Genomic DNA, 14,197 nt, shown 5'->3' on the forward strand with positions numbered 1-14,197 from the left:
CTGGGAGGGCAGGCTGGAGCTCCGGAGACCAGGGACTGGGCGCTGGTGCTTTCCTGGAAAGAGCCCGGTCCGGCGGTGGGTGGTAACCTGGGTGCACTTGGTCACTGTGCCGGCCCCGCTGCGGGCGTCCCGCACGGCCTGTGCCTCTGCGGGCCCCGGAGTGGGGCTGGGCGGCTGCGCAAGTCTCAGAAGTTGGAGAGGTGCATTTTAAGGGAGAGTTGCAAAATTGATCTGAAAGTCTCTGAAGAAACAGTAGTTTGGTACTGCTGTGTAAATGTGTTCTTAATACCCGGAACAGTTTTAACAAAAAGCAATCTGATCATTCAGTGCCATTAATAATTCAGAGCCGATGTGAATGATTCCACAGGTTATACACTCATAAAAATCACAAGGCAGTACTGAAAGGGTATTTGGCTGCTGCTCAGTGTGTCTCCATTTTAATGGTGGACCAAATTACCATTCCAAGAGGATATAGCAAATGTGTAGTAAAAAACCTGGCAAATGACCAAACCAAACAAAAAACTATTAAACGTTTTTTAAAAAGACTTAGACTGTGGACCCTTTACCAGTCTGTGTGAAGTGTGTTGATCTCAGCTCATCTCTCATCTTCAGAAAACTGCTGTGTTATCCTAGTTAGAAACATCACTGACTATACTTTCCTTAATCTGTGTCTTTTAAAACCTTGGTGTATTATGAACATATTTTTCAAAAGCATTGATGGAAATTATACCAGTGCAGCTGTGCATCTTCAGAATGTTTCTTAATGAACATATTGTACCTTACATATGAAGGAAATTTTCAAGTGGTTTGGGAGTAAATAATTGTGCTAATTGATCTGTTCAAAGACTTAGATACAAAGGAGGAGGGCTGGCTGAAAAATAAAAAAGCAAGTTTATTTTCTTTTTGTCAAAGTGTGGTTGTGATTACAGGACTAGGTGTAGAGTATGCATATATACATCTGACTAACAATAGCATTTATAAGTTGAGAAGTCTTCAGTGAGAAAAAGGGGTAATTTACTTGCATTATTTTACCTTGTGCTCCAGAAGATGTCAGATAAAATGGGACCTTTGGTATAAATATCCATACATGTGAATCAACTGGTGTCAGGCTGGCCTTTCATTCAGAGACCACGTGGGAAAAGGGTGGTTGTTGAAAGATTTTTCTCTCACTTTTTTTTTGTGTGACCACAAATGGACGTGTTTTTCAGATGGGACTAAAGCCTAAGCAAGGAAAATGGAAGTTGAGTCCAACCAAGAGTGTATTATATTAACGTACTGCCCCAAAAGCTGTAGTGTGACATTACACCAAACTTCCTTCACCAAGGGGATTAATTGCAGTTGAACTCTGTCCCATGAAGCAGTTGTTTTCAAGTTCTGCAGATGCACCACAAACAGAGCAGAATAGTCAACGCACTTGATGTAACTTCACAGTCAGTATTTTGAAGGGCTATATTTGTCAATAGCTGACAGCTTTTCTACAGCAAAAACTGGACTGTGAGCCTTTCTTTAAGGTAGGCACAGGAAAAGAGTAGCTAGCCAGCAGTCACTGCAGTCCTAAAAGTGTGACAAACCTATTATTCTTGTTGAAATATGAGAGGGAGATAATTCATAGGGAGAGCATAAGAGCTGACAATATAATGAATATTATTTTCTTATTTCTAAACATACAGGTGCAGCATAACTGTAACATTTCTTTTAATTTATACTGTTTTAAATGGTATATGCTGGTCAGCATTCCTAAAAGTATATTGCAAACTCAGTTTTGGGTATGTCTTCTCTTTAGTTTTGTAACATGATATTCCGAATAGCAATCATAAATGCTCCATTGCAATGTAACTGTCAGCAGGTGCAAATGTCAACTAATGTTTTTGTTTCCATTTCAAAGTATCTCTTAGGGAAATACTTATATAATAAGGCCTAAGTTTTCTTCTCATATAAATTCCTGGATTAGAGTCAAGCCTGTCATAACAACATGGCTTTCTTAATGCTTGATAGTAGTGATTAATGCTTTCATTTGAACATCTATGATGTTTATTCATCATTATTCTCACTCTTACGTGCTTTGTTCATGGTCTGACAGTGAAGAACTTGTTATTTCGCAATGCTAGTGGTTTAAAATATGGTTTATTTTATTAAAAGTTTATTAATATTTTATTTTGTTAGTGTAAAGTTTAATGAGGGATAAATATTGAGAAATATGTATAAGCTTTGCACATAATTTTCTTACAACGTATTTAAAGGAAGTCTTCAGACTATGACAACACATTCAAAAAAAGGCTCTCATAACAAATTGAACTACATTTTCAATTGCTTTTAATTTTCTGTTAAATATGCCTGATGTTAAGTAAGAGAACCTTTGCTACCAATTCAGAACTTCATGAGCTGGGCAGAAAAGGTAACAAGTGAACACTCACAGGCTTTGGTCAACTTTTTTCTGGATACGTAAGTCTGAACACAGAGTAAATTACAAGGGAGTTGAGGAATCTATGGTTTTTCTTTGAAGCTGTAGAGGAATTGTAATACTCTAGGTTGAATGCAACACCTTGTTTCTGTGGCCAGTTGGTAGGACTACTGAAATGAACTTGGCATATGCACTGTTTGAATTTAATATGTAAAAACTTGATTTGACATATCTAAACTTAAAATGGGAAACCATGCAACAACATGGAACTATTAGAGGCGATTGGAGAGACTAGAAAGGTAATAATGGAATTGCCAGAGTTGGAAAGGATATCTAGAGATCATCTCCCAACTCTCCTGCAAAGAGAGGATCCCCTAGAGCACATTATTCTGGTCTGCATCCAGGCATGTCTTTAATATCTCCAGAGAAAGAGATTCCACAACTTGCCTGGGCAGCCTGTTGCAGTGCCCTGTCACCCTCATAGTAAAGAAGTTTTTCTTCATATTTAAATGAAGCTTCCTATGTTCCAGCTTGTGCCTGTTGCCCCTTGTCCTGTCACTGGGAACTGAAGAGTCTGGCTCCATCCTCCTTGCACCCACCTTTTACATACTTACAGGCATTAATAAGATCTCCCCTCAGCCTTCTCTTCTCCAGGCTGAACAGTCCCGGCTCTCTCAGCCTTTTCTCATAAGGGAGATGCTCCTATCTCCCAGTCATCTTTGTTGCCCTCTGCTGAACTCTCTCTACTAGTTTCCTGTCTAATCTTGAAGTGGGGAGCCAAGAACTGGATACACTATTCCAGCTGTAGCCTCACCAGGGCTGAGTAGAGGGAGAGAATGACCTCTCCACCTACTGGCCACACTGTTCCTTATGTACCCCAGGATTCCATTTGCCCTCTTGGCAGCAAGAGCACATTGCTGGCTCATGGGTAATTTAGTATCTACCAAGACTCCCAGATCCTTCTCCTCAGAAGTTCTTTTTAACAGATCCACCCCTAACATATTGGTGCATGGGGTTCTTCCTGCCTAGGTGCAGGACCCTGCACTTGCGCTTTTTGAATCTCATTAGGTTCCTTTCTGCCCAACTCTCCAGCCTGTCCAGGTCATGCTGCACAGCCCTCTGGAGTGCCAGCCACCCCTTCCAGTTTTGTATCATCAGCAAACTTGCTGAGGATACACACTGTCCCCTCATCCAGGTCAGTGATGAATATGTTGAACAAGACCAGAGGAAGTATTGACCCCTGGGGGACACCACTGGTTACAGCCCTCCAACTTGACCCTGCTACGTTAATCACCACCCTCTGAGTTCTCTCAGCTCTCAGTCCACCTCACTGACACTCACTTAGCCCACACTCCCCAGTTTCCTAGTGAGGATGCTATGGAAGACAGTGTCAAAAGCCTTGCTGAAGTCAAGGTAGATGACATCTGCTGCTCTCCCCTCATCCAGCCAACCAGTTATGTCATCTTAGAAGGCTAGCAGATTGGTCAAGTATGATTTACCCTTGGTAAATCTGTGTTGACCACTCCCAATAACTTCCTTTTCTTCAATGTGTTTAGAGATGACATCCAGAATGAGTTGCTTCATCACCTTCCCAGGGACAGAGGTGAGACTAACTGGCCTGTAGTTCCCTCAGACTTCCTCCTTGCCCTTTTTGAAGACTGGAGTGATATTTGCCTTCCTCTGGTCCTCAGGCACCTCTCCTGTTCTCCATGGCCTTTCAAAGATGATGGAGAGTGGCCCAGCAATAACATCTGCCAGCTCTCTCAGCATTCATCGGTGCATTCCATCAGGGCCCTTGGACTTACAGATGTCTAGTGGTCTCTTAACACAGTCCTCCTTTACTGAGGGAAAGTCTTCCTCTTTCCAGACTTTTCCCCTTGCCTCCAGGGTCCGGCATTCATGAGGGACAGCTTTAGCAGTGAGGACTGGAGCAAAGAATGTGCTCAGTAACTCTGACTTCTCTGTGTCTTCCACTACTAGGGTGCCCACCTCACTCCTCAGCAGGCCTATGTTTTCCCTAGTCTTTTTGTTGTCTTTAACTTCAGTGGTCAAGTTGAGCTCTGCTTGAGCCTTGACCCTTCTAATTTTCCACTTGCATAGCTTCACTGCATCTTGGTGTTCCTTGTAAATTGCCAACCCCCTTTTACAAAGGCCCTAAACTATCCTCTTTTTTCCTGTGGTCCAGCCAAAGCTCTTTATTTAACCAGGCTGGTCTTCCTGGTCGGCTCATCTTTCAGGTTCTGGGGATGGCCTTCTCCTGTGCCTTTAAGAGTTCCTCCCTGAAGAATGACCAGCCTTCCTAGGCTCCTTTGACCTTCAGGACTGTCTCCCAAGGGACGCTCTCAACCGTGCTCTGAAACAGGCCAAAATCTGCCTTGCAGAAGTCCAAGGTGTCAATTCTGCTGGCTCCCCCCCATGTTTCTCCATGAATTGAAAATCCTTATCATTTCATGATCACTATGCCAAAGATGACCTCCAGCCTTTACATCCCCCACAAGGCCTTTTCTGTTATCAAGCAGCATTTCCAGCTGGGCATTTTCCCTGTTTGGCTCCCTCATCAGCTCCATCAGGAAGTTGTCTTCCACACCCTCCAGGAACCTCCAGGACTGTTCCCTCTCTGCTATGTTATATTTCCAGCAGACATCTGGGTAGTTGAAGTCCCGCATGAGAACAAGGGCTGGCAATTGCAAGACCTCTGCCAGCTGCTTATAAAATATTTCATCAGCCTCTACATCCTTGTTGGGGGATCTGTAACAAACTCTCACCATGAAGGCCTTATTGGCCTTCCCCTTGATTCTTACCCATAAACACTCAACACTGTAATTCACAATGTTAAATTCTAGGCGTTCAAGTCTATCTCTAATGTAGAGGGCCACCCCACCACCTCTCCTTCCTTGCCTGTCCCTTCTGAAAAGTTGGTAGCCATCAGTTGAGCACTCCTGTTGTGTGAGTTGACCAGAACAGAACCTGCTTCAGAGAGGAGGGATATCTGTATGATATGGCAAAGCTGCAAGTAGTTTCTAAAATCTGCTTTCATTGGTGGATGTTCAAGTCTGCAGGATCTGTTGCAATTTATCTAGGCTGATATCAGAATAAACAAAATGGGAACATTTACCCCAGCTTCTGCATCAAGTTTGATCCTTCAGTGTAACTGTTTTAAGTCCCTGCATCAAGATTTGATGAGGAGTAATCTAATTAAGTATTTTACAGTATTTCTAGTTTGAGATTTCTCTGCCTTCCAGACAGTGGATCTTCTGCCTTCCTCTGCATGCTGAAAAAGCCAGATTTTTTTCCCCATAGCCACCTGCTATGTGTGCCTCAGTGGATCTCACATCCACCTCTGTGGGGAAGTCCAGGTCTTTGTTAGTACCTCTGGTTGTTCAGGGCAACCTCAGGGGGCAGACCCATAGCTGCAGCGGCTCCTCAGTAAGGAAGTGTAGTCTGCAGCCGGCAGCTCTTCCACAGGGAAGCCAGTCACCAAAGCTTTTCCTTTCCCTTTGTGCCTCTGACGTGAAGACAACTCACCATCTCAAATGAATTCTAAAAAGTCTTAAAGGAATTAGCATTTTTTGTGAGAAGACATCTGACTGTCTTTCTCTTTCCATCCTAGTCATTCATGATGTGTTGTAGATTGCTTGGAGAAACTTCCTCTCCTCTCAGCAATGAGAAGCTGCAGTGCAGTTATATGCCTAAGAGTTGTTGTGGCATGAATGATCTCCTCCAAAATGCGTTCATCTCTGGCATGAATGGCTAATTCTGTGTTTCTAAGTTTATATGCAGTTATTTTTCTTATTTTCAGGAAGACAGACAAAGATAGTGAATAGGAAAGATCTGAGGTAACAAGAGATACATCCCCTTTGAATTTAATTATTTGATGTCTTAAATAGATTGTTAGTTCTTTCACTTAATATGGTTTTCTTCTTATTTAAAGCAGTGTACCATGAAGAATTAAGTCTTACTATTATTAAATCTTGTTATTATTAATGTAATATCATAGTCCAATTTGTCTTTCAGAATACAGTTCATCTGGATAGAACTTCTATTAGGAAAAAGTGGTAGTACTTAATTTAGGTGGCTAACTGTCACTGTAAGTCATGACAATATTTTTTTTCTTCATTGTCCAATGCTAATTTACATGTCAGAGTAAATTATATAGACTTTTTTAAAAACAAAGTACCCCAGTGTTTTTCCTAGGGAAAAAAATACCCGATCTCATCAGCGTAGAGCCGTCAAATATGTGTTATGTCAGACCTGCTGTGGGTGAGCTATGGACCTGTACCATAGATTCTTGCTTTGTTGTCAAGGTCCATCCAGCTGATGGCCTGCAGGTTGCATCCAGCAGGGGACAACTGGCAGGCATAAATTTTAGTCACCATCTGAAAAGAGGTGGATACTCCTGTTGTATTAGATATGTGTTATATTTAATACACAATAAACTAAAGTGGAGAAGAGATAATTTTGCTTGCAGAGAGAGACAGCAAGGTTTTTATTGTATGGTTTAGGTACTTACATTAGCCCTTATGGAATATGTTCACCTCTTTCTACAATTTTTCATTAATTTAACTGATGCGTGGATTAGTCCAAAATTGCCTAATGACATACTAAAATTTCAGTAGAACCTATTAACTGTATTTCTCTTGGGGACATGTTGTCATTGGCTGATTATTGTAGTTGTATGGCTTTTTCTTTTAAGCCAGATTCACCTATATGCCATATTTTTGGTGTGCAGTTCAGTGCAAGTCTCTGGTTCTGTTGCTTCTTCAGACTATACATTCTCCTTGCCTCCTGAGGGAGGAGACTGGTACCTGCTCACATGTGTACCAGAATTTGGAAGTATTTCAAATGAGGGCCTTTTTTTTTTTTTTAAATGTGAAGGGGTGTAGTAGATTCCTAGTTACCTGAAGATTTTGCAGGAAATATACAATGGATTGTGTTAGAGCAAATGTTCATGTGAATATATTGAAATACCAGCAGCTTGAATAACTAAAAGTGCTTTTTAAAGGAGAGCTCATTTTGTATATTTCTTGAGATGCTTGTGGCATTTTCAAGTGGAAATCAACAAAGTTGACTTTGCAATTTGATGAATGTTATGGTGACTGTGGGATGGCACTTAATTAGTCTAACTGCTTTTTTTGATGATATGGTTCTCAGCATTCATTTATGTTAGATTTGTTTTTAAGTCTAGCTCCCCTATGGAAAGTTTTTCTTGGATCAAGACACTTAACCCATTGACAATATATCAGTTCGTTCTGAACTTGATGACAATCTTTCATTAGTCAAGTGCAGGTAGAGATCTGCAGTCTGCTGTGCAGAGTGCTGACATATGGCACATGGATTTATGTGTCTCTCTTTGTGTGATGATCCTTATCTGGAAATCCCAGGAGATCTGATAGTGCTGTGGTTGAAGCATGTTTCAGATATCAAGAGAGGGGATACCTTTTCATCATGTCCTTTTTTAGGTCTATAACTTGCTGTTGTTACTCTTTATTTTCTGTTCTGTGCATCTTCGTTTATTCCTTCTGTTTGGTCTTGATGAATAGTGGAATCTGGGTGTTTACACTTCAATTTTTTGATTTCATGGTCTGGCCAAAACCTATGAAGAAGGTAAACTTACCAACTGAGAAGATAAAACTTACCAATTTAAATTTAATGGTTTCATTCTAATCCATCTGAAATGAATCTCCCTGAGAATTTTTTGTAGATTTAGACTTTAGTTTCATCTTGAGGCTTACTGTATCTTCCTGATAAATTTTATTTTTTGTTGCATGGAATGACTTGAAGTCTTTCCTTAGAAGACATTTTGTAGGGAAGATTAATTTATATTTGTCTAAAAATTTTACAATGACAAAATGCTCCTGATCTCTAACTTTAAAATACAGTTGGCGTGACGGCCCTGACTTTTTTTCAGCAAGGATTAGAAATGCTTGTACTAGAAAAAAGAAAGGACCTACTTACTGAAGATAATGGGTACTTCCAAGTACTTTCCTAGGCAAAGAACTGCTTTAAGATACCATAGTAATGATTTTCTCAGAACAGAGGAAGAAGTATGCTAACACTGCAAATGTGGATGTTATGATCAATAAGTCATCCAGCTTTTGTAAGCCAAAACAAAACACAGACACAGAACATATTCTGCAAGTTTGTTATCAGAATGTGGAATAATTGATGTGAGGAAAGAGTTGTACTGTATCCTATTTCCTTGCTTGTCTGGGGCAGAGCTGGAGCTTCTCATAGCATCAGAAATAACAATATTAGCATAGCCTTTCCTGAAGACAGTTTATTTTTTTCCATGTTGAAGGTTGTTTTTTTTACTAAGGTAATGTGTTTTCAGGCAGAGCTGCTGTTCAGAGGGAGCTGGAGAGGCTGGGTTGACAGAAGTCAAAGGTGAATGTGAAGTCCTGCATCTGGGTGGGAAGCTCCCATCAGTTGGACAGACTGGGGATTAGCTGGCTGGGGAGCAGCTCTGCCAAAAAGGACTTGGAGTTCTTGGGGGACAGCATGGTGCCTTGGCAACAAAAGAGGGCCAGCAGCCTTCTGCTCTCTGTGAGTAGGTGAACATTCAGGAGGTTGAGAGAACTGATAGTCTCCCTCTGCTGAGGACTTGCGAAACCCCATCTAGATACTGCATCTCATTTTGTGTGTAAACCGGAGGGAGCTCAGTGGAGGACTACCAAGCTGATCAGGCAGGATCACTTGCCCCCTGAGGAGAAGGCTGCTCAGCTTGGAGAAGAGATGGCTTTAGGGGGAACCAACAGCAGCCCCCAGCACTTATGGGGCAGTGATTGAGGAGACAGAGGTAGACTCTTTACAGTGGTGCATATTAAGATGAGGAACAATGGTGATGAATTCACTGTGAGGATAATTAAACAGTGGAACAAGTTATCCACTGAGGCTGTGGGACCTCTGTCCATGAAATTTTCAAAGACCGGACTGCACTAAGCTCTATTTTTAAATTTTTTATTTTTTATTTTTTTTTAGTATGGTTTGCTATCTTACATATTCAAAGTTCTTGCTCTCTGTTGTATAGCAGAAGAGAGAGTGGTGCAGAAGTAGGTAGTTGTCTCCATCAGGTCTACAAAACTGTGGAGAATATTTTTGTGACCACATATGGAGATAAAGAGCTGTTTTTACTAAAATGGTCCAAGTGAGATCACTGTACTAGTCAAGCTGAAAATGTTTGAAAATCCAGCAGTTCTGAACTGAAATAGTGAATTACCTGTGCTTATATAGATAGATGTGAGGAGAATTTGTAACTGATTTCTGGACTGCGACTTTATAGGAGTAGAGGCAGCAGTTATACTGGTCTGAGCATATCAGTATTTGGATCAACTTCCAAGGAGAGAAGATTAACTCTGTATATGTGGGAAGACTGATAATGAATATCTATGATGCTTTGAGTCCAGATGATAATTTTTTTTGGATCTTTAAAAAACATTTGATTTAATAATAAGTTTTACCAGTGTAATTTCAAATATATGTAGCATTAGCTGAAAGCTGACATGGAGGAGAACATTTGGTGTGGCACTTAGAACAAAATCTTTCTCCTGGAACACATCTTTAACGATACCTGTTGTTCTTAATGTTAAAAAAAATAAAATCACATTTTTATAAATATTCTTTGCAGTCAGGTTGTGCCTTTCTAAAGTGTTCAGAGTTAAGTCTGGTTGTATTGTTCAGTAATGTCTGTTCAGATTAGGTTTGGTGTATTAGTACCAGAGATGTTGACATGTGATAATGCTTTTAAGTGAAGGTCTTGCTGGGACTAAAATTAATTGTAGTGAAGATACTGTGTGTGTGAGAAAATGTTTCATATAATTCAGAGATGTACTTCAAAGCTGTAATGACTCAAAAGAGCTTGATCACCTGATGATTGTGATATGTATTAAGATATCACAAGTTTGATAGTCTAAACACTGAAATATGCAGGCAACACTTTTCATTACAGGGAATGAACAGCAGAGGTACCTACTTTTATTCTGTTAGTGCTATGATTAATTTGTTTTGTGTGGTTGTTTTTTGAACAAAGCTTTACTTATTTAATACTAAGTGAATTTCTTTATGTTGCTTATCCTAAAAATCAAATGTTTCAGTACAGTAATTTCTAATATTTTCCCCCACACTTTTCTCTGCTAACTTGACGTTTAGAATAATCTCTTTAGTAAAAATGAAAAGGAGAAAGGAATGAGGAAATAGGACAGGAAATCATAAACAGGCAAGCAAATACAAGATTAGAGAAGGTACAGAGCAGTATGTGTATCCAGAAGAAGAATCAACCTAACAGTATGTGGTAGGTATACTGGAAAAAAGATGTAGGGACTAAGTAAAATGTACTTCAGTGGGAGAAAGAAATACATTTTGACACACAAAGAATATATCAAAGTCTGACAAGGTAGGAGGAGGGGGAAATAGATCGATAAAAGCATCTGAGGTGGAATGGATGGGGAGAAGAGAAAAAAGCTTTTTGTCAGGGTGGTGGCTAAACCAGTTTAGGAAGGATGAAGATGAAGGCACACAGCATCAGTGACTTTATATCTCATAGGATTAAGAAGAGCAAGGAATTCTTTCTAGAGACATATTTTCAGTAGCTGCAGTTCTTTGCCTGTAGTTATGCTTATTTTCCCAGAAATGTTATGTGATGAATAAAATGTGTCAGTGAAGAAGCTAATGGTGAAATGCAGAAATGTAATAGAACCGATGAGTATGAAGTCAGCCATCACGTTTGAAAGATAAATCTTGAGAGATGTTTAAACCATTCACTACTGACAGCTAGCAGTGGAAGTAAGCTTTCAAGAAAATCTTTTGAAGACAAATGTAATTGTGTGCTGTTCTAGCAGTCATGACTATGTGGTCCTGCTGCTATTGCTACTACTGAAAAGAAGTAATATTTGTGTATGTGCAATAGTCCCAATCCTTTTTCAGCTTCTGAAGGGTACTACAAATCTGTCTGCAGCCCTTGTTTTATCTTATGAAGATCCAAAGAAATATGTAAATATGTATTTAAAATTGCTGTCATAAGAGTAATTACTCATTCCTACCATGTTTCAGTTGCATTTTGCTCTGTCTGTAAGGAAGTTTCCTCTGTCTCAGACACTACTAAAACTTACCATTCTTTTAGATTTCAGATTTGCATCTACACCTGTGCCTATGTCTTGGTCATTGACATGACACATGCCTAAGTGCTTCCTTATTTTAGCTTCTGAATTAGAGTCATCACCAGCCCCTGTAAAAATATCTGGCTCTGGATGTTTGAGTATCAGTGACCATGTTTTGTTTTTCAGCAGTGCTTAAGGTCTTTTTTTCATGTGTGGAATCTGGCTAGGTCAGATGACCTCTGAACTCTCATTAATGGGGCCATGAAATATACTTCTTGACCACATACAAGTATCTCATCCTTGGTGTTCTGGAGTAAGGTAGTGTCTGCTTAGAAGTCCGATCGATTGGATACTTTCCCTGGAAACCTCGTCTATCTTGACTGACTTCTTATGAAGCATTGTCTGGTCAAATGCAGTATTTTGACAAACCTCTGAAGCATTATTGTTGTTGCTGATAAAGTAGTCTCCCGTATTTACAGTTTAGGAAACATTTCCATTTTGTCTGAAAGTTGAGAGAAAGAGTATGTTTTGTTTTTTTTAAGTATTGGAAAATAAAGGTTAAATTGTATTATACTTAGATGAAAGACATATATATATATAATATTTTGGGAAGCACAGCCAGTGAATAACAGCTGTCTTAAGACAGGTATCATGATTTAGTTGTGTCACTATGCCCTACCCCTGTATCAGTAAATCTGCCAAAGTAACTACTTTTGCTCCCAATGGAGAAGATCCTTAGCTAAATGATCTAAAACAACTGTTCTTATTTTTTTCATTTGCATGTGTAAGACAAAAAGGAAAATGGTATATTCCTTTCAGCTCTTTCAGCATAGAAATTATCTGAAACACTGGCCTTCCTTCTTACTTAGGTGTTTATTAAATGATCCTCCACATACTCCTTGTATGGAAGCCTCACTTTAATTTCAGATAGACAAACTCACTCTGAAGGGTTGTTTTAACCTGACAGCCACTGAGGGCATAATTGAGTTGCTTGTGCATTGGCATGAGATAACTATGGTTCCTTGTCCAGTCTCTACTGCTGCTGCAGCTCCAGAGGTCTGTGGGTTCCCCATAAATTGACTCTGCTTGGAGGACTGGGTACCTTTGGGTGTGTTGGGTGGGAACAGAAGCCTGGGAATTAACAACTAATTTGATCCTTAGATATGTTTAAATGCTCACACCTGTGCTATATGTGTACTTCTGCATATAATACTTGTTACACATGATGCAAATAGCAGTAGGAGCACCCTCACTGTATCCATTTTTTCCCCCAGTTCATTACATAATCAGACAGATGTTAATTGCAACCTAAAGCTCATCCGATTGTTGTTTTTTTTTCTTGTATTTAAAGTAGAACAAAGACCTATGACATTAATGTCTGAAGATGAATTTGTTGCCTGATGTTGAAAAGATTTACTTAGTCATTAGTTACTTGTGCTCAGGGATTTATTAGTCATGAAATGTCTTCAATTAGTTGAAGGACAGAGATCATAATTAGGGCACTTTTTGCCTAATTACTCTTAACTGAATACATGCTGAATACTGGTGAATTTATGAGGCTAGTTGAACTGTTAAAACAAGCGTGTTAAGAAGTGAGGCCCCAGATTTATAAAATAATTAAAATTAACACCCACAGTAATAAATGTAAAAGAGCATCATGCTGTGGAGTAGAAATATTTTGGTTGATGTAATATATTTTTTTTCTAAATCATCTTTCTAAACATCCTGAAAAAGACCTACTAAGTGAACTTTGTTGGAAAAAAAATAATTACAGTAAATGGAGAAAGGATCAAGTATTATGTTATGTGTATAGCAAAATAACCTTTAGATGAACTTGGGAAGGGGAAGAATTCCTCTTTAGTTAAGCTTGCCTTTCTTGCTGGGGTTGTGAAAGAGAGGGGAAAGTGCTACTGGTAAAGTGAGGATGGAGTTAATTGACATTAATTGTCAAGGGTTTGTTAGATTTCTTTTAACTGCACTGAAGTAAAAAGGTGCTCACTCCAGTTTACCTGTTGCTAAATATTTGAACAGCGTACCTGATTTTAACCTTTTTTTTTTCTTTTTTTTTTTTTTTTTTCTGGTTTTGAGTGATGTTTGCTGTCTTCTGTCTTTCCTTCTACACCATTCTAAACCCTGGAGAAAAGCTGGACTTTGCAATGTGATACAGTGAAACTTGAGTGAAAAGATCAGCAGTTTTGAACTGTATAGTTTTCCAAAGTAAATGTTTCTTTAAAGAACATGGTCTAGCAACCTTGGTTAGATCCTGATTATACCATCTCAGCTGATCCTGCTGACTATGTAAATCTGAAGGGATTTCCACCTTTAAAACAGTAGTTCAAATCTATTTAGTATTACTGAGATCAATAATTCAGATTCCTAGAGATGAATATGTACACAGTGTCCTGTTGCCTTCTTTCTCTTGGTCTTCTTTTGGGGGAACTTGCATGTGCAACTCCTCCAAAAACATCTGAATTGAGATTTCAAGTTGGCAGGTGTTTGCTCTCCTTTATTGGAGGGCATACAGAAGGATTTCTATATATTTGGGTCACTTATTTTTTTCCAGCCATCATAATTTATTTCTTATCTGGGTCCTGTGGCTGTGCATCAGTGGCTACAGCTTAGGAATCAAAAGTTTTGAACTGCATGCCATCACCACTGCAGAGACATTATAGTCTTAAGTGCATGGTCTGCACTGCTGTTTTCT

The 14,197-nt window shown here is 39.5% G+C and overlaps 1 protein-coding gene across 1 annotated transcript in view; it reads left to right on the forward strand.

Moving 5' to 3' along the window:
• GABRG1 (gamma-aminobutyric acid (GABA) A receptor, gamma 1) overlaps nucleotides 1-14,197 on the forward strand; it is a 55,677-nt gene that overhangs the window by 1,848 nt on the left and 39,632 nt on the right. The window contains exon 3 of the mRNA XM_010006145.1: nucleotides 6,201-6,237. Within this exon, the coding sequence (XP_010004447.1) occupies nucleotides 6,201-6,237 (37 nt within the window). The remainder of the gene's footprint in view (nucleotides 1-6,200; nucleotides 6,238-14,197) is intronic.

Source organism: Chaetura pelagica, unplaced genomic scaffold (assembly GCF_000747805.2).
Source record: "Chaetura pelagica isolate M959 unplaced genomic scaffold, ChaPel_1.0 scaffold189, whole genome shotgun sequence".
Lineage (NCBI taxonomy): Eukaryota > Metazoa > Chordata > Aves > Apodiformes > Apodidae > Chaetura > Chaetura pelagica.